Raw genomic sequence first — 19,661 nt, forward strand, 5'->3', positions numbered from 1 at the left:
TCCTAGTGCACATATGTTTGCATTCAAATTCAGGAATAATTTCTATACTTTAAATGAAAGGCTGTGTATTCATTTACCCACAGCAGGGAAGACTGGGACCATGTGCCATGTTCAGTTTGCTCTCCAATACTGTGTAGCTCATAAAGCAAGCGTATTCAAACAATATTAAATTTGTTCAAACTTGGGTGGCAATGTGTCCTACTTCACACACTTCACACTTCACTGGCCCTGTATTTGAAGGTAACCTCAAGAAGTCCTTTCAAAATACACAATCACAGCACTGACATTCCACTTTAATCGCTCTGGTCCTGTCTTTTGGATTCCTGAGATTTGTAGTTGCAGTGGTTAAAAACATCTCAGCCAAAGAACCCTAGGGCCTCACTAAAGTACAACCGGATGAGTCCATAATAGGCAATTATGAACATTAAAATGAAATAGTAATGCTATAATTATGAGCAGCGCAACCTCAATATCCATGGGGGAGATGTTCCTGGACTTTGCATAGATATCCATGCAAAGCTGTGGATAATACTATAATATTTAAATAAAGGATTTGGGGTCCAAGAATGCTATAGAGTTGCACTAGAGGACTGAGAGGATATATTTTGTCACCCTCCCAAAGTGGTACTACATAAACAAAAACAAAACTTCTAACTAGACAGAGGACAAGAAAGAAAAGGGAGGACTGGGCAGACAGGAAAAGACTTTGTAAAAGGGATCTTCTTTCACTCAGGCTTTGTTAACTAAAATATGCTTTTTCGGGGAGAAAGCGCATTGCAAAATTCAGCTACACAAATAACTCTGCCTGAGTGGATTTCAAAGGAAAATGAGTTGTCACAGTACTTGGATGTTCTAGTGGCAGTAAAGTACAGCAGTAATGAACCTCAGCTCAATTTAATCAGATTCCCAGAAATGAACTGCTTTACTGCTGTTATAAAATCCACCTATAAGTTGCCAAGAAGTTGGTGTTGAATATATGTATGATTTTTCTCTCTCTTTCTCTCTCTCCACCCCAGCCCCAGTATGTTTACATATGTGCATCTAGATTCTTCTAAATGTGTGTCTGCAAATGGATTTTGGTTATGATTTCTTAAGCTAAATGTGATGGCTCTTTGGCCTGATCTAGCAAGGGCCACTGCAAGAGAACTCAGGCTTAGCTTCTCACTCTAATGCCACGTTGCCTGAACTGCCCTTAAAGTAAACAACTTGTTGTTTAATAGTGACCCATGAAAGCCTCTGGTGGCTCAGTGTGTTAAAGGGCTGAGCTGCTGAACTTGCAGACCGAAAGGTCCCAGGTTCAAACTTGGGGAGCGGAGTGAGCGCCCACTGTTAGCTCCAGCTTCTGCCAACCTAGCAGTTCGAAAACATGCCAATGTGAGTAGATCAATAGGTACCGCTCCGGCGGGAAGGTAACAGCGTTCCACGCAGTCATGCCAGCCACATGACTTTGGAGGTGTCTACGGACAATGCCGGCTCTTCGGCTTAGAAATGGAGATGAGCACCAACCCTCAGAGTCGGTAACGACTGGGCTTAACGTCAGGGGAAACCTATACCTTTACCTTTATGAAAGCATTATGTCTCCCATGAATTTTCTCACCAACTTTCCCATGTAATCTCTTGGCCCAGCGTACTCTATTTTCGACTCTGATTTGTAAACAGAAACTTTTGTTGATCTCCATAGCTACAGGTAGTTTATTTATTTATTTATCCTATTTATACCCCACCCTGAAGGTGACTCAAGGCAGCTTACATATGGCAATTATTCCATTTATGTATGCCTTAAATACATATAAAACATCAAGCTTAAAATAAATTGAATTAAAATGTATACATATTAAACATTTAAAAATATTACATTCAATACTAAAATCATCCCATCCAAAAATCGTAGTCTAAGTCTTTTTCTGTAGTCATTGAACATATTCCAAATATATTATTACACTGTGCTATTCTCCGAAAGCCTGATTTCTCCTGGGAACCCTCCTTATCACTCATCTCTTCATTTATTCCTTATCTGCTATGGCTACTTCTGACTCCTCGGCCAGGCCTTGAAGCCCTGCACTTTAAGAGCCAGTTTTCTTACAGAGAAAAACATCATTTCTCAGACCTGAATTTCTCAGATTTGAGAGCCCATCACTTTGTACCACAAGTTGCTTGGCCACATGTATCCTGGTTTTCTTCTGTAAAATGATTGTTGGAAGATATGTATCTCCTGTGTAACTTAAACATAGACACAGCCCATATAATGAAGACCAAAATTTGGGAATCGGCACTATAAAGGATGGTGAGGTTTATTCCTAAATGTCCACCAATTCTAGATGAGGTGGGCACCTAGCTTCCTGAAGCTCCTCAACAGCTGCATTTGCCACCAGCTGCCCAGATGCTGAGGAGGAAACTGCAACCTGAAGTTAGATGCATTTGTAGGTTGAACCCATCTTGTTTTGGATTTTCTTGAACTTATGAAACTGGGTGTCCACAATGTAAAGGCTGGGATGTTGTTTCAAATAGAGATGCTAGATATCTCCATCTGCAGCACAGAAGGACAAAGACAACCACCCTCTGATATTACACATGTATGCATCACCAACAGAATTCAAGATATTATATTCAGCTTCACACTGAGTTGGTTGCGGAGAAGTTGTGATATTCCCCCGATGTTTCTCATAAATACAAAGACACGTACAGTCCCTCCTGGGGAGAAAAGAAGCCACCAGTTTTCTCTAGCTGGGGAGAAAACAGGTAGAAGCTGTGTATAATATCTAAACCTTATAATCAATCCAAAGACCCAGTTGACTCAGTGGTAAAAGATGCGCAAAGTGCAGACAGTTTAATAAACTGATAAAACTGATTTAGCTGACAAGCTGTACTACCTTATAAAGACCGTAACTAACATAGAACCGGAAGAGACCACATGGGCCATGCAGGAAGAGCACAATCAAAGCACCCCTGACAGATGGCCATCCAGCCTCTGTTTAAAAGCCTCCAAAGAAGGAGTTTCCACCACACTCTGGGGCAGAGAGTTCCACTGTTGAACAGCTGTTCTTAAAGTCAAGAAGTTCTTCCTAATGCTCAGGTGGAATCTCCTTTCCTGTAATTTCAAACCATTGCTCTGAGCCCTAGTTTCCAGGGCAGCAGAAACAAGCTTGCACTCTCCTTCTTACGACATCCTTTTCACGTACAGTAGAGTCTCACTTATCCAAGCCTCGCTTATCCAAGTTTCTGGATTATCCAAGCCATTTTTGTAGTCAATGTTTTCAATGTATCATAATATTTTGGTTCTAAATTCGTAAATGCAGTAATTACAACATAACATTACTGCGTATTGAACTGCTTTTTCTGTCAAATTTGTTGTAAAACATGATGTTTTGGTGCTTAATTTGTAAAATCATAACCTAATTTGATATTTAATAGGCTTTTCCTTAATCCCTCCTTATTATCCAAGGTATTCGCTTATCCAAGCTTCTGCCAGCCTGTTTAGCTTGGATAAGTGAGATTCTACTGTATTTAAACATGCCTCCTTTCATGGCTCCTTTTAACCTCTTCTGTAGGCTAAACAGACCCAGTTCTTTAAGATGCTCCTCACAGGGATTCATGGTTTCCAAATCTTTTATCTTTTATTTGCCCCTCTCTGGACACCTTCCAAATTGTCAATATCTCTCTTAAACTGTGGTGCCCAGAATACGACACAGTATTTTCAGGTGAGGTCTGACCAAAGCAGAATAGAGAGGCACCATGCCTTCCCTCGATCTAGACACTATACTGCTTCTGACACAAATCAAAATCCTATTGGCTTTTTTAGCTGCAGTATCTATATATATAAAAGAGTGATGGCATCAGGGCAGCGGACAAAACAACAAAACTACAGGCCCCCCAACCTCGAAATTTGACAACACAACCCATCATCCACGGCTCTAGGTTGATACAACAAAAAGAAAAGAAAAATAAAGTCCTAATTAGAGGGAGAGGAATAATTGTTTTTATCCAATTGCTGCTAGTTAGAAGTCTAAGCTCTGCTCACTTGGTCTCCTAGCAACCGACTCAGCCCAGGGGACAGGCAGAGTTAGTCTTCACTTCGGCCACTTCCACAGATTATCTAAAGCCCCAGCTTCTGCCAACCCAGAAGTTCGAAAACATGCAAATGAGAGTAGATGAATAGGTACTGCTCCGGCAAAAAGGTAACGGCGCTCCATGCAGTCATGCCGGCCACATGACCTTGGAGGTGTCTATGGACAACGCCGGCTCTTCTGCTTAGAAATGGAGATGAGCCCCAACCCCCAGAGTCAGACACGACTGGACTTAATGTCAGGGGAAAATCTTTACCCTGTACCTTAACTACCAGCAATACCTCAATACTTTATTTCCCATACCACCATACTTCGCCACAGCAATGCGTGGCCGGGCACAGCTAGTCACATTATATTTTGATTCTCAAGTAAAATTGGAAGGGGACCACCAAGGATCATCTAGTCCAACCCCATTTGGCCATCTGTCCAACTTTTGTTTGAAGTTCTCCAAAGAAAGGGAACCCAGTATCCTCTGAGGCAAGCCATAATCTACTTATGGCGACAGGATTCCGAAAAGTCATCTAGTCCAACCCCCTTTCTCCAGGAACATACAACTAAAGAACTCCTGAAAGACGCTCATCCAACCTTTGTTTGAAGATCACCAGAGGAGATTCCATCATTCTCCAAAACAATTTCTTCCTATAGATCTGGTAAGGTCATCTATTCTAGCCCTATGCTACCATGCAGGAATATGCAACTAAAGATGTTCAGTTTAAAATAAATAAAAATATTCGGCCCTGATAAAAGATGACTCTTATGATTCATGCTACAAGGTAGCAGGATAGTGTGCTTATTCAGAAGTAAACAGGATTAAATCGCCCAGCAGCATTTCCAAACAGCTTCCCCAGAATCAGGGGTCTTCGTGGATACCCAGAAATAAATGTGTCTGTAAATTCCTCAGAAAATGCATGCCAGAGTAAATGATTCAGCTAACTATCCACTTAACAATGGTCACATCTCTGTAATAGGCATGTTGAGTATTTTTTCCACTGCTGCGCTGCAAAGACCCACCTCAGTGTGATTTTCGAGTGCTTTTGCAGAGGCCTGATGAAGGGCAGCTCCACAAAGGACCTAATCAAATCTAGACAAAAAAATTGATGCTTTTCAGAAATCTGAAACCTCTATTGAACAGTAAACAACATCAAAAGGAACCCAGGCTATTGTTATATAATCCTCCAATCAAGATTTGCTTCAGATGCAGAAATTGTTGCCGACAAACTATTCTGTATAACATCAAAATAAAATCCTGGGAGAGATATTCCAACATTGACTACTAAAAGGCAGACTGCATTGGATAATCCAGAACATTGGATAAGCGAATGTTGGGTAACTGAGATTTTACTGTAATATGAAATAATTACTGTGATAGAATAATACAGAACAATATAATCTCTTAAACCAGGACAGTAAATAAACAGCAACACTCTGAAAGCAGGGAAATTGGAAATTCCACAAAGGAAACAATCAGGGCCTGCTAAGATTCTTCCAGAAAGGAAGCTGGGAAGGGAGTGAAGCAGTGTATATTACCAAAGTCATTATTATTACTATCATATTATTATTATTATTATTATTATTATTATTATTATTATTATTATTATTTTGCTATGAACCATGAAAATGAATACAATCTGGCTTCAAGTATTTAAAAACACTAAAATCAGAATATATAAAAATTACTGTGGTATAATAAAACAGAACAATAAAACCAGAACACTAAATAAAGAACAACACTCTGAAAACAGGGGAATTCCACACAGGAAACAATCAGGGCCAGCTAACACATCCCAACAAAAAATTCACTCAGGGAGGAAACAGCCAGGCTTTAAAGCTACAAGGCCATTACATGCTAATCATTTTCCCTAATTGCAGCATTCATACTTGCCTCTAACAGACAAAAAAATCAGAAATATTGTATGTTCACAACCTTTAGGAAATAATATCCCCTGATGGCGCAGCATGTTAAAGTGCTGAGCTGCTGAACTTCTGGACTGAAAGGCCACAGGTTTGAATTGGGGAGCGGAGAGAGCCCCCACTGTTAGCCCCAGCTTCTGCCAACCCAGAAGTTCGAAAACATGCAAATGAGAGTAGATGAATAGGTACCGCTCTGGCGGGAAGGTAACGGCGCTCCATGCAGTTATGCCGGTCGCATGACCTTGGAGGAGTCTACGGACAACGCCGGCTCTTCGGCTTAGAAATGGAGATGAGCACCAACCCTCAGAGTCAGACACGACTGGACTTAGTGTAAGGGGAAAACCTTTACCCTTTACCTTAACAACCACCAATTCCTCAATACTTTATTTCCCATACCACCATACTTCACCATAGCAATGCGTGGCCGGGCACAGCTAGTTTCATATATAAGAAATAGATACAATACACAGTTGCGGGGACATGAGAGAAGCCTCCCACAAGGATGGTAAAAACATCAAAACATCCGGGCGTCCCTTGGACAACGTCCTTGCAGATGGCCAATTCTCTCACACCAGAAGCGGCTTGCAGTTTTTCAAGTCGCTCCTGACACGAAAAAAATACACAGTTGAAAGATACAAGTTACACAAAATCATAAAGATGATGCAGTTGAAGGGTTAGATGTGATAGAGTTAGAGGTTTACAGCTGCTGGTGGTTCGGTCTCGATCTTCTGATGCTTTGAATTTGTGCAAGCCTGGAAAAAGTCTTTTTAAAAAGGAAAGAATCATATATTTATTTCTGAGCTCTTGGTGAACTATACATCTTCCAGGGGGAGGTTACTGAGGCTCAATAACACTATGGCACAGAAAGTGGAGTTGAGCCAACTTAGGTTTTTAATTGGTTCTGCAACCCAGGAAAATGAGAAGGAAACTGTCTACTGTGTGAAGAGAGGGCACATATATACACCTCTCTTTCTGGTGTGTCTCTTCCACTCATCTGTGAGTCCTCTTCCCTCCTTCCAGCTCCTGAGAGAGAAAGAGAGAGAGGAGGAGGAGGGGCTATTCTCAGCCACACTCAGACAAGCACATCAACAGACAGCTCCGCTGAAATAAGCTGAAAGTGCTGATAGCTTCTCTCAAATCCAGGTTTAATCAGCCCCTTCTTTTGCGTTGCTGTTGATCTCAAAACTAGAAGACCACAAAAATCTTATGCAGTTATCTTTGGGGAGAGAATATCTTCACTGTCCCTAATCCCAGGGACAGACTCTGCAAAGAGAGTGTTCAGGAAGCCAACAGGTCTTCATACTGGAGAAGAAGTCTGTGGACCAAGGGCAAGGATTCTGAGCTGCTATCTCCACTGGAACCCTTGGCTTTCTTGCAAAACCCAAGAGGGTCTGGACAGTCCTCCTTAGCTGAGAGAGCATCCCATGAAGTGATCCTGTTCCATGGCGGCGTCAGGAACCAATGGCACCACCTGCAGCCTCAATGACTTTGAGTTCCAGCAGGCCAACACTTCTTCTTGCTGGCCCAGCATGTCCGGAGGTGGACCTGAAACAGTGATTGTTCCCGTGCTGTTTGGACTGATCTTCCTTCTGGGCTTGGTGGGAAATACCCTAGTACTGGTAGTTCTGGGCCGCCTTCGTCCAGGGAGACGTCCGTCGCGCAGTGCCACCAACATCTTCATCCTCAACCTGAGCATTGCCGACTTCTCCTTCCTCCTCTTCTGCGTCCCCTTCCAGGCCACCATCTATTCCCTGCCTGAGTGGGTCTTTGGCGCCTTCTTCTGCAAGTGGGTCCACTACTTGTTCACGGCCACCATGCTTGTCAGCATCTTCACCCTGGTGGCCATGTCGGTGGACCGGTACATTGCCGTGGTGCACGCCAAGCGCTCGCTCTGGATCCGCAGCAAACGCAATGCCACTCTTGGTGTGGGAGTAATCTGGCTCCTGTCCCTCCTCATCGCCATCCCAGTGGCTCAGCACCAGGTCCTCGTGAGTGAGCAGCCCCGGGCACCCAACAGTTCCTTCTGCTGGGAACACTGGGCTGAGAACCCAGGCGCAAAGCGGGTCTACAAGGTGACTCTCTTGGTGATGGGTTACCTGCTGCCTCTGGTACTCATCTCTTGCTGCTATGCCAAGGTGGGTGGTGATGGGGATGGTGGTGGTGATGGTGGAGTGATATTGATGATGATGAGGAAGAGATGATGCAGACCCATCTGAGATTGTTGTACCCCAATCCTTTGTGGCTTAGTTTGGGGATGGGCAAAGTGCAACCTTGGTGCTATTTGTGGGCCTCACCTCCTACAGTTTCCCTGGATTGACCCTTTTCTGTCCCCTCCTAAGGTGAAGCTTCTAAAAGTGCCATTTACCATTAGGTTGCAATTTTTCCTGCAATATTGAACACCTCAAAATTGCTCAGTTTCTCAAATTGGAACAGGGACCTCTAGCAACTTCCATCGTTTGGCTCTTTTGGCCATGTACAGTAGAGTCTCACTTATCCAACATAAATGGGCCGGCATAACATTGGATAAATGAATATGTTGGATAATAAGGAGAGATTAAGGAAAAGCCTATTAAACATCAAATTAGGTTATGATTTTACAAATTAAGCACCAAAACATCATGTTATACAACAAATTTGACAGAAAAAGTAGTTCATTACACAGTAATGCTATGTAGTCATTACTGTATTTACGAATTTAGCACCAAAATATCACAATGCATTGAAAACATTGACTACAAAAATGCGTTGGATAATCCAGAACATTGGATAAGCGAGTGTTGGATAAGTGAGACTCTACCAATAGTAGACTCCACCAATAGTTGGGTCAAAAAACGAGGTCCCAAATCAGGGCTAGTTATCTATCCCTGTTTCATCATTGAAGTCAGGACAACTAGATCTCAGAATCCCATCAGAGTGCTTGGATAAGTTTCAGCTTTGAATTAGGAGAGTTGGTTATGAAAAAGGCCGTTCTGCTGAGAATGGGCAAAGCACCTTATTGTCTATCATAGAAATGGCCTTGAGTTATGGAGTAAGCCAAGATGATGCCAGCCTTTTGGTTTTCCAGGCTACAACAACGTGAAGCCAGATGAAATGTCAGAGAGTGGTGGACTTTCCATCTTGGAAGTCTTAAACAGTGGTTGGATGGGCACCTCTGAGGAGCACACAAGTATTCCTGGATGGCAGGGAGATGGACTGCATGGCTCTTGGGGTCCTTTCCAACCAGAAGATTCTAGGTTGCATCAATAGGTGTATAGTGTCTACATCAAGGGAAGTCACAGTTCCACTCTATTATGCTTTAGTTAGACATCACCTGGAAGAAGATTGTGTCCAGTTCTGGACACCACAATTCAGGAAGGATATGGACAAGACAAAAGGTGTCCAGAGAAAGTCAACCAAAATGGTTAAAGGTCTGGAAGCTAAGCCCTGCATGGAGCAGGACATGTTTAGCTTGGAGAAAAGAAGGTGGAGAGGACACACGATAGCCATGTTAAATACTTGAAAGGATATATTGAAGAGGGGACAAGATTGATTTCTGTTGTTCTAATAACTAGGAGGCAATACAGCAATAGATTCAATTTGTAGGAAAAGAGATTCCATCTAAACATTAGGAAGAGCTTTCTGACAGTAAGAGATTTTTGGCAGTAGAATAAAGCTACTGACTAGTGGAGTCCTCTTCTCTGGAGGTTTTTAAACAGAAGCTGGATGATCATTTGTTGGGAGTGCTTTGATTGTGTGCTCCTGTCAGTTCAGGTTCTCCCCAGACACTAAGGATGCATCTACACTGTAGAATTGATACATTTGATACCACTTTAACTGCCATTGCTCAGTGCTATGGAATCCTGAGAGTTGTGGTTTGGTGTGATACTCACACTCTTTGACAGAGAAGACAGGTAAAACTACAGTTCCCATGATTCAATAACATTGAGCTATAACAATTATAGTGGTGTCAAAATTCCACAGTGTAGATCACGCATGGGCAAACTTCGGCCTTCTGGGTGTTTTAGACTTCAAAACACCAAAATAAAGCAATTGAGACACAAAGTGAAAGAATACCTTCACTTTTGTCTCAATTGCTTTATTTTGGCTCCATTTCTGTTAGCATTCACCACCTGAATTTGCTCTAACAGAAGAACGATGCCACTGTTTTGGTGATTAACAGAGCATTTTTAATTTTTACTTTTCTGCTGAGATGAATGAATTCACCATTTTGGCCCCAACTTTTAAATGGATCAATGTTCCCAAGCAACATTCAGGAAAGAGCTGGTATAGTTAGAGGTGGGCCCCATGAAGGCTATGGGAATTTTAACTCCCATCATTCCTCACTTATGGCTATGCTGGCTAGGACTGATGGGAACTGCAGTCCAATAACAATTCTCTAGCAGCAGTATTTGGCAAAATAAATGTTTAGTTGCTAGCTGAAGCAGTGAAATTGCTTACATTTAACCTGGTGAAGCAAGGGAGTGTTGTCCTCACATAGTGTACCCAGCAGTAATGTCAGCTTTTTCCAAGAAACGGCCTTTTAGTAATTTTTCTGGTGAAGGTTTGATCACAGAGCCAGTTCCCAGGGAGATCTAGAATTGCAGACATGTCTGGGTGATCTGGAGCTGCAATTATGGACAGGGAAGATCTTTCCAGTTTTTAAAATGCTTTTATGAGTCAAGTTCTGCTTTGGAAGAGGTTTATGAACATACCCCAGACTGCTGCTGAAGTGAGCTTACAGAGGAAAGAGTGGAGAAGGTACAGAAAAAGCCACAGCCCAAGACACAGGACTTTTATCACATCTGTTCTCAATCACGTTTTGAGAAGGATCATTTTCACACCTCACAGAAAATTGTGATATATTGTCACTTTATGTGAATTCCTGTGATCATTCATCTGCAGAAGCTCATGTCCTACTCATGTTTGCCGTACCATGTGTTTTTCCCCATTTTTTCCTCCTCTGCATCCTCTCTTCCGGCAAGATGCTCTGCCTCACAACATCAGCACAGCAGCATCCTTCCTCACACAAGGAAGAGTGGCGGAATAACCGCAATATTAATTGACAGGTTTTTCCCATCAATGAAAAGGTCTTGATCTTAGCACAAGGAGAGACACCATTACTGCAATGAGCTCCATCTGAAAGTGCTTGTATCCTGCAGTGTAATTGCATTTTATCAGCTCCATGTGACAAAATATTTTGGTCCTGGGCTGAAGACCAAAGTATTACCTTCTGAGTTGTTATGTTAGGGTCATGGAAGGAATAGTGAAAGGAAGCATATCAGGTTCCAAAGCTGGTTGGGTTATGACCCTCTCCTTGATCCCAATACTCATATAACTGGGGACTTCATCACATTGAAGCTGGGAAGTGTTTGGCAGGGTAGAGCTCAGTCATACTTTTTGTGGAAATGAAATCTTTATCACACTGTTCAATCTAAACCATGCGACTCAGTTGTACTCAGTATTCTTTCAATTCATTTGCCATCATACTGTAGAGATTTGGCTTCACCCACCATCCCTCCCCCGTGTTCTTTGTTGAAACAAAATCACCTCTCTGGTCATTGCCTGGCTCCAGGGCTCTCTGGATGGGGGTGAACTACTACAACTCCCAGATTCCCAGGGTAATTGTCCCAAAACATCTGTCAGTATCCACAGCAGACAATGTTCAGTCTGTGTGCCAGGTTTAGTCCAGATCCGTCGTTGGCTGGGTTCAGTGGTCTTTGGATACAGGTGAACTACAAGTCCCAAAATCAAGGCCCATTCCCACAAAGCCCTGCAGTATGTTCAGTTGGTCATGAGGCTTCTCTGTGCAAAGTTTGGTCCTGGTTCATTGTCGGTGGGGGTCACTGTTTCTCCGGATGCAGGTGAACTATAACTCCCTTTTGCCCAAAGTAGTCCAATATGTTTGAATGGTTATGGGGGCTCTGGGTGCCAAGTTTGATCCTGGTCCATTATCGGTGGGGTTCGATTGCAGGTGAACTATAAATCCCAGTACCTACTACTCCCAAATGTCCATGGTGCTCACTGTAACCGCAATGTCAGTGGACGGGAGTGACTTGGTGGCTGCTCAGCACTGGGAACTATAGCCTGTTTGTGGAGGCTATCTGTGTGAGCGGACACCCGTGCCACATACACACATATGGGTTTTCACTTTTATTATGGATATATGGATATATAGATATACAGATATAGATATATAGATGAAATTACAGTACTTTCAGGCGATATGTATAAGACATATTTGAAACATACATGAGTTTCATGATTAGATTTCAGTCCCATCTCCAAGATCTGTATGTGCAAATGTTCCAGATTCCTTTACAATCTGAAATACTGTAGACATTTGTCCCAAGCATTTTAGATAAGGGATATTTAACTTGTTTATGGATTGCCTCTTTCCCATTTTATCTTCCCATCCAGTAGCATCAACTGGCTCCCATGTTCATGTTTTAACAAAAGTTTTAAAGGATCTTGCCATAGTGCTGAATTCTATTTCTAAAACAGTTCGGCACCATGGATAATTTCTTTAAAACTAACCAAAATTTGGAATGGTTTCACTTTCCCATAGATATTAGGGATTGTTTTCAATTTGGATGAAAATATTGTCGGTTGAGTCATCTGTTGATTTTCTCTTTCGCTTTCTCTCTTTTTTTTAACAAAAGCCATTAGGAGAAGAATGTATCTGTTATATCAACAAAATTTAGATTAACCTTTTGAAAACACAGTTAGAGCACCCTTGTAACCAAGCAATGGATGTACTTAACCATTAGAGCTGGAAGAGCTACAGTACTTAAGCCAATTAATGAAAAGAAAATAAATCTATTAAATGGGGCATTTATGCCTCTCTTTAGCGTGCTTTCTGAAAGCAGTGAGGTAGAAGAAAACCAGCCTGCTTCTTGACATATCATACTATAGGATGATTTAGTTGGAAGGGAGTGTAAATTAAATTGGGGCAGAATTTGGAAGACTCCTTCCTCCCTCCCTCCCTCCTTTCCTTATCTCCTCCTTTTCTTGGACTATAACTCACACAAACCCATTATAGCCAGTAGCTATGGTAGCTGCGGGATTATCAGCACTACAGTCCAAATCCAAAATTTCTCCAAGGTGTAAACTGAGTCCAGTTGCCTGACCCAAACCAGGACTGATCACCTCTCCTTGAAAATAAAGCTCTTTGTTGGGTTGCTGTGAGTTTTTTGAGCTGTATGGCCATGCTCCTGAAGCATTCTCTCCTGACATTTCACCCACATCTATGGCAGGCATCCTCTGAGGTTGTGAGGTCTGTTGGAAACAAGGCAAGTGGGTTTATATATCTGTGGAATAGATCTCCAGGGTGGGAGAAAGAATCTGTCTGCTTGAGGCAAGTGTGAACTTTGCAAATGGTCAGCTTGATTAACATTGAATGGCCTTGCAGCTGCAAAGCCTGGCTGCTTCCTGCCTGAGGGAATCCTTTGTTGGGAAGTGTTCGCTGGCCCTGATTATTTCATGTCTTGATCTCCTGTTTCCTGAGTATTGTTTTTTATGTACTGTCCTGATTTTAGAGTTTTCCAATGCTGTTAGCCAGATTTTGTTCATTTTCATTGTTTCCTCCTTTCTGTGGAAATTGTCCATGTGCTTGTGGATTTCAATGGCTTCTCTGTGTAGTCTAACATGGCAGTTGTGAGAGTGGTCCAGCATTTCTGCATTCTCAGATAATATGCTTTTTTTTTTCTTCCGTGTCAGGAGCGACTTGAGAAACTGCAAGTCGCTTCTGGTGTGAGAGAATTGGCCGTCTGCAAGGATGTTGCCCAGGGGGCGCCCAGATGTAGATAATATGCTGTGTCCAGGTTGGTTCATCAAATGCTCTGCTATGGCTGAATTCTCTGGTTGAATTAGTCTTCAGTACCTTTCATGTTCCTTGATTCGTGTTTGGGCAATGCTGCTGCGTTTGGTGGTCCCTATGTAGATTTTTTGTCGACAGCTGCATGGTATACAGTAGACTCCTGCAGAGGAGGGATGATTCTTCTTGTCTTTTGCTGGATTTTCTTAGTGGGTCTTTGTTTATTAAATAAGCTCCTTGTTTATTACCAGTTTCAAACAAGAGAGGCATTTGAGATTTAAAAATCAAGTTTTCCTCTCCATCCTACAGTTTTCTTGTAATGGCAAAGTTAACTAGTGATGCAGTGAGATACTTTTAAAAATCAACATAAAGAATAATGTGTCACAGCTGAAACACAAGGAGTAATGGAAATTACTTACTCTTTCAGAATAACTTTCTAACTTCAGTTGCCGAGTTCCTAGTTGCAACACAATCAAAGTAGTGTTCATTTTTGCTGCTCAGTATTTTAACCCTATTATCATACCAGCAGTCAGTTATACTCAGGTTGACAGTTCAGGATTGTCAATACGGGACTTGAAAAGTTTGTGGGAAACAGAATTACAAATTACAGAACAAGATATGAGAAAAGTGGTAGAGACAATAGAAACGACAAGGAATGCAAAAGTAAGAGAAATTAGGAGAAAAATATTACATAAATGGTATCATACACCCTGTCAATTAGCATATTATTATAAAAAGGGGAGCAGCCAGTACTGACATGGATGTCAACAGAAAGGGCGATTTATGCACATGATGTGAGAATGTAAACAGGTACAATACTTCTGGCAGATTATACAAAATGTGTCAAACCAAATATTAGGAATGGATTGGGTTAAAACAAAAGAAATGGCGGTTTTAGTACAAAGAGAGGAAATGGGAAATTACAGGGAAATAAAGCAAGCAATAATTGAATGCACACAAGCGGTGATGGTACTGGGATGGAAAGATAAATCAAAGTGGACAGTGAACAAATGGTATCAGTATATGGTGGACCAAATGGAAATCGAAATTATGGATGTAAATTAAATGATTCAAAAGCTAATGAAAATAGAATGCAATAAGTTGAAGAAAAATGGAACCGGATCAAGAATTATATTATGAATAAGTCACGAGTTCATGCCATAAGAAATAGTTATACAGTATGTAAATCTAGAAGGATCGTCTTAAACAGGATTAATATGTAAAAGAAAATAATCCTTGTGGTGGTGGTGGGAATTGTAAATGTTGTATATGTGCATGTCCTAAAATAATTTAATTTAATTTTTTTTAAAAAGACGGTTCAGGATTGTCCCAGGCTCTAATTTGTCGTTGTCAACACCTGAGACATAGGCTGCATCTACACTGCAGAATTAATGCAGTTTGACTCTGCTTTAACTGCTACTATTCCATGTTATGGAATCCTGGGAGTTATAGTTTACAAGGTAGTTAACCCTATCTGCTAAGGAGTGCTGGTGGATCATCAAACCAACTTTCACGATTCCATAACATTATAGTGGTGTCAACTGCATTAATTCTATGATGTACATGCAGACATAGGGATGTTCTTTGGGACTGTCACTGAATTGCTCCTTCGGGGATGGAACGAAGAAGCTTTAATCCAACCTACTTGCTTTGAGTTAGAAGACAGTGGCAGAGCAGAACAGAGGGTCAGCCCTGGCAGCAAACCATGTAAGAGGAAAGGAGACTGCAAAGTATTTAGAGTAGGCCCTTGGTATCTGCTGGGGACGAAGCACAAATCTGGTGCCATATGTAGGTCCTACACTTGTTTTATAGCCCCTAATACCCTCTCTTTCCCAAAACAGCAAAGAATTAGTTATCTTTCCTAAAAGATAATCTTAGCATTTGTTTCTACTTCTCCCAAAAGCTCATATTGCAAGAGCCCTGTGTCTCAATCAGACCAAAGGCCAACAGGCAGGAAATGAGAGCAATATAGCCTTCCCAGCTACTGCTGCACAGCAACTGATTATAATTCATGTCAAACAAACCTTAGGATGTTATGATGTTAATTGTGTTAAAGCAATTAACCTGCCCATTGCTGGGTTTACATAAACAGCAGCAGCTATAGGTGGCCCCAGGAAGCCCAACATTGCAGAATATAGATTTATGCTTTTCCCCATTCTATGAATTTTGTCTGGAGCTGCTATTTGGTGCCAATTGCTTTAACTGCATTAATTCTACAGTGCAGATGAACCATAAGAGTCAAAACAAATGTTACAGGGAATGCACTCTCCCTACTCTGTCAAAGAGTGCTGGGGCTTCACCAAACTATGAGTCCCAGGATCCCATAGCATTGCGTTAAAGTTGTTCAAGGGATGTCAAACTGCATTAATTCTACAGTACAGATGTCCTCTTAGTTATTATAGAAAGGGATTAATTGCAAGTGACAGCTAAACACTGCCAAACTCTTCAAACTGATCATGGGTCTGCAATCTTGTTTAATTCTTCCATTAGACATAGGCACATTATGTATCAGGTCTGTTTGTAGCCATCCTGGGCGTGCTTTCTTCTTGCTAAATAAGCCTGAATGGGAGCATCGACTTATAAGGGTGGCCAGCAAAAAGGCACTGTGCCCAAGTGCAATGATTTCAATCAATTAGTATGTTTCTTGTGCCAGACAAAGACCATAACAATAAAATATAAAATATACAGGTTAATCAAGACCAAAGATACAAAGCACAAAAGACAGTAACCAATTATTACCAAGCTCACATAAAGCGTAAAAACATTTCTAGTTACAGGTACATTTCTAACATGAAAATCAAATCAATATTTTGTGTCTCCATGGCAATTTGTAGTAATATCTGATCTATTCCTCACTAACGCATCACATTCCCTCTTGCTATCTCTTTAGGTGTTATATCACCTTCATAAAAAGGTGAAGAATATTTCCAGAAAATCAGAGCGATCCAAGAGAAAGGTATGTAAAAAGCCTGTTCTAGGTTTCTGCACTGTTGCATTTGTTTTAATTTGCTGGACATCTTGAGGCAAAGGCTGCATCTACACTGAAGAGTCAATGCCGTGTGATACCACTTTAATAGTCATGGCTAATTGCAATGGGAAAATCCATCTCCTCTGGGAACCGCACCTTAGAAAGATGGTCAGGAAATCCAAAAAGCGTGTCAAGGCACACCATTTTTTACAAGGAATACTGATTCCCTTGTCGAAGGCTTTCATGACCAGGATCACTGGATTGCTGGGAGTTTTCCAGGCTGTATGGCTGTTTCAGACGCATTCTCTCCTTATGTTTCACCCACAAGCTTGTGGATTTCAGTGGTTTCTCTGTGTAGTCTGACATGGTGGTTGTTAGAGTGGTCCTGAATTTCTGTGTCCTGAAATAATAAGCTGAGTCCAGGTTGGTTCTTCAAGTGCTCTGCTATGGCTTTTTTTTCTGGCTGAATTAGTCTGTACTGCCTTTCATATTCCTTGATTGAAAGCAGCCAAGCTTTGAAGCTGTAGGGCCATTCAATACTAATCAGGGTGGCCAATTGCAATATTCACACTTGCCTCAAACAGACAAGAGTTTTCTCCCACCTTGAACATTCCACATATATATAAACCCCACTTGCCAAGTTTCCAACAGACCTATAATTTCTGAGGATGCCTACCATAGATGTGGGCAAAACGTCAGGAGATATTGCTGAACATAGACATAATGACCGAAAAACTCACAGCAATCCTACCCAAATTTTTGTAATTTCTGAAAATTATTCAGACATTGCCTTTCCTCTTACTATATTGTATCAATTCTGTACAACGTCCAAACCACATTTACTAGAGATCATTTTGAAAGTCTTCCCCCCTCCTTTTCTTTTCTAGACAGCCCAGACGGTGCTCCTTGTGGTTGCTGTGTTCATGATCTCCTGGCTCCCGCACCACATCATTACTATGTGGGCTGAGTTTGGGCATTTCCCCCTCAACAACGCCTCCTTCATCTTCCGCATCATCTCTCACTGCTTAACCTACGGGAATTCATGCGTCAACCCCATCATCTACGCTTTCCTGTCAGAGAACTTTCGGAAATCCTGCCAGCAAGTCTTCACCTGCAAGTTCCTCCTTCAGCCACCCCCTGCAGAGAAGCTAGTGAGGATTCGCATGGAGAACTTTTCCACCAGTCACTCAACAACCAATGTTTAAAACTGGGAGCCAGAGCCTGGTGGAAAAAAACGGAGATGGAAATTAAAAAGGATGCAAATGAATTCACCCAAGAAAAGGGAGGTTGGTCTGGCCATTCTATTTAGTCATGTAAACAACCTATTCATCATTGTCACCTTTGAGGCCCTTTTACACAGCTAACGCAATTGTCAGGACAGTCTTATAAAGATGCTTCCAACATTGCACAAAAGGGAAGCCATCTAAGTTGTTTGTTACAGACCAAGATGTAATTGTGAGGTTTTATGACCTGTGGAAAGATTTCCAGCACCAGATGAGTCTATTTTTCAGGGACTGGGGAGTGTCAATAGTGGGAAACACAGCTAAAATAATGTCTCGTAAAATTGCCACTGTACATTGATTCCACTAAAGATCTACCTTCATCTCCACAAACCTGCTTTCAGTTACCTGTGAGTGGTGTTCTTGACTGCATCATAGACTTTGGGGTTGCATTTTGCCTAAAAAGAAAAAGAGAGTTGAACAACTGCATCTGAGTTATTCATGTTTGTTGTTTTGCATAATTTGTTCTGCATTTTTAATCTGAAGAATTCCAGTTTGAGTGGTTGTGGGAAGGCGCTATATGGGGCAACCAAACCACACTCTCACATCCTGGACGTCTATGGTATCTGCTTGGGTTTAGTTCCAGGATTCCCAATTTGTTAACAAAATTTGTGGATGCTAAATTTCTGTTATATACAATGGTGTAGTGAAATTGTGTTCCTTGTACAAAATGCAATAATCCAAGAGGTGGATGGTGGAATCTGCGGATGCAGAATCTATGGATATGTATCTAATATTTTAAAAGTAGCATCCCACCATTGGGACTGTATTACGTAGTCTTTCTGCATGTACTGACAATCAAAAAATGTGTGTTTTGTGTGCAGAGAATAATTCCCTCTACTATGCGGGTTGTATTCATTGTAGCTTGTAAAACCAAAATAGCCTTATCCAGGCATAAGAGGAAGAGATCAAGTGGACATGCAGGCAGTAAAAGAGAATAAAATAAAAACTATCATGAAGGGACTCTCTGTAAAGAGCTTGATGAAGCCTCAATATATTGACAATTCAGATAGGGGAAAGAAAAGGAGGGTTCTCAAAAAAACACCCCATTCTGCACCATTTTGTTGCAGGTGCTTTTTGTGATAAAATAGAATGGGAAACAAAGCAACACAGGCAAAAGCGCATGACGGCAAAGACTGGAATTAAACATTTCCAAATGGAGTGAAAGGGAGGCTACTTTAAGCCAGAATAAAATTTGGCAGACCACACTCTCTGCTTCACTACATGGAAATAGCAGCAACCAAAGATAGCAAGTTTTAAAACATTCTTAGAAGAATGAACAAAATTATAAAGCACCATGAAATGATGTCGAACAGCCTACATAAATTCACTTAACTGAGAATTATTAAGCACTGCCATTGATAATCCCAAATACATAAATTGAAGAGTGTAATGAAAAAGACAGTCCTTTGGAACCCAGGTCAAAAGGCATTGAGGTTTCAAGGTTAGCACTAGCACCTGGGATTGGGTCCAGTAACAGAGCAGGGACAAAAGCAGGATAACTGAAGTAAATGTAACAGGGTCAGGATCAAAATACCTTGCTGTCACTAAGTGTAAGTTTTATTTGATTTTTTTCACAAATTGCAGTTTTCAAATGCTTTTTAGTGTAGGATCCTTTTCATCCTACTGAGTGTAGGATCTTTTTC

The 19,661-nt window shown here is 41.4% G+C and overlaps 2 protein-coding genes across 2 annotated transcripts in view; one reads left to right on the forward strand and one right to left on the reverse strand.

Annotated features, from left to right (window-relative positions):
- The window catches only part of LOC100567007 (dipeptidase 2), a 51,229-nt gene extending 31,833 nt beyond the window's left edge, over positions 1-19,396 (reverse strand). The window contains exon 1 of the mRNA XM_062961893.1: positions 18,364-19,396. The gene's annotated coding sequence lies outside the window, so the exon portion shown is untranslated. The remainder of the gene's footprint in view (positions 1-18,363) is intronic.
- LOC100567205 (galanin receptor type 1) lies at positions 6,990-18,978 on the forward strand. The gene is made up of 3 exons (XM_003222971.4): positions 6,990-8,110; positions 16,658-16,723; positions 17,623-18,978. Exons 1-3 carry the CDS (start codon positions 7,418-7,420, stop codon positions 17,938-17,940), a joined length of 1,077 nt encoding a protein of 358 aa, XP_003223019.1. The 5' UTR covers positions 6,990-7,417; the 3' UTR covers positions 17,941-18,978.
- Positions 19,397-19,661: the final 265 nt, after the last annotated feature.

Source organism: Anolis carolinensis, unplaced genomic scaffold (assembly GCF_035594765.1).
Source record: "Anolis carolinensis isolate JA03-04 unplaced genomic scaffold, rAnoCar3.1.pri scaffold_9, whole genome shotgun sequence".
NCBI lineage: Eukaryota > Metazoa > Chordata > Lepidosauria > Squamata > Dactyloidae > Anolis > Anolis carolinensis.

Coding starts and splice junctions, on each gene's coding strand:
- LOC100567205 (XM_003222971.4), top strand. CDS start 7,418: ATGGCGGCGTCAGGAACCAATGGCACCACCTGCAGCCTCAATGACTTT. Junction 8,111..16,657: donor TCTCTTGCTGCTATGCCAAG/GTGGGTGGTGAT, acceptor CTATCTCTTTAG/GTGTTATATCACCTTCATAA. Junction 16,724..17,622: donor CAGAGCGATCCAAGAGAAAG/GTATGTAAAAAG, acceptor TTTCTTTTCTAG/ACAGCCCAGACGGTGCTCCT.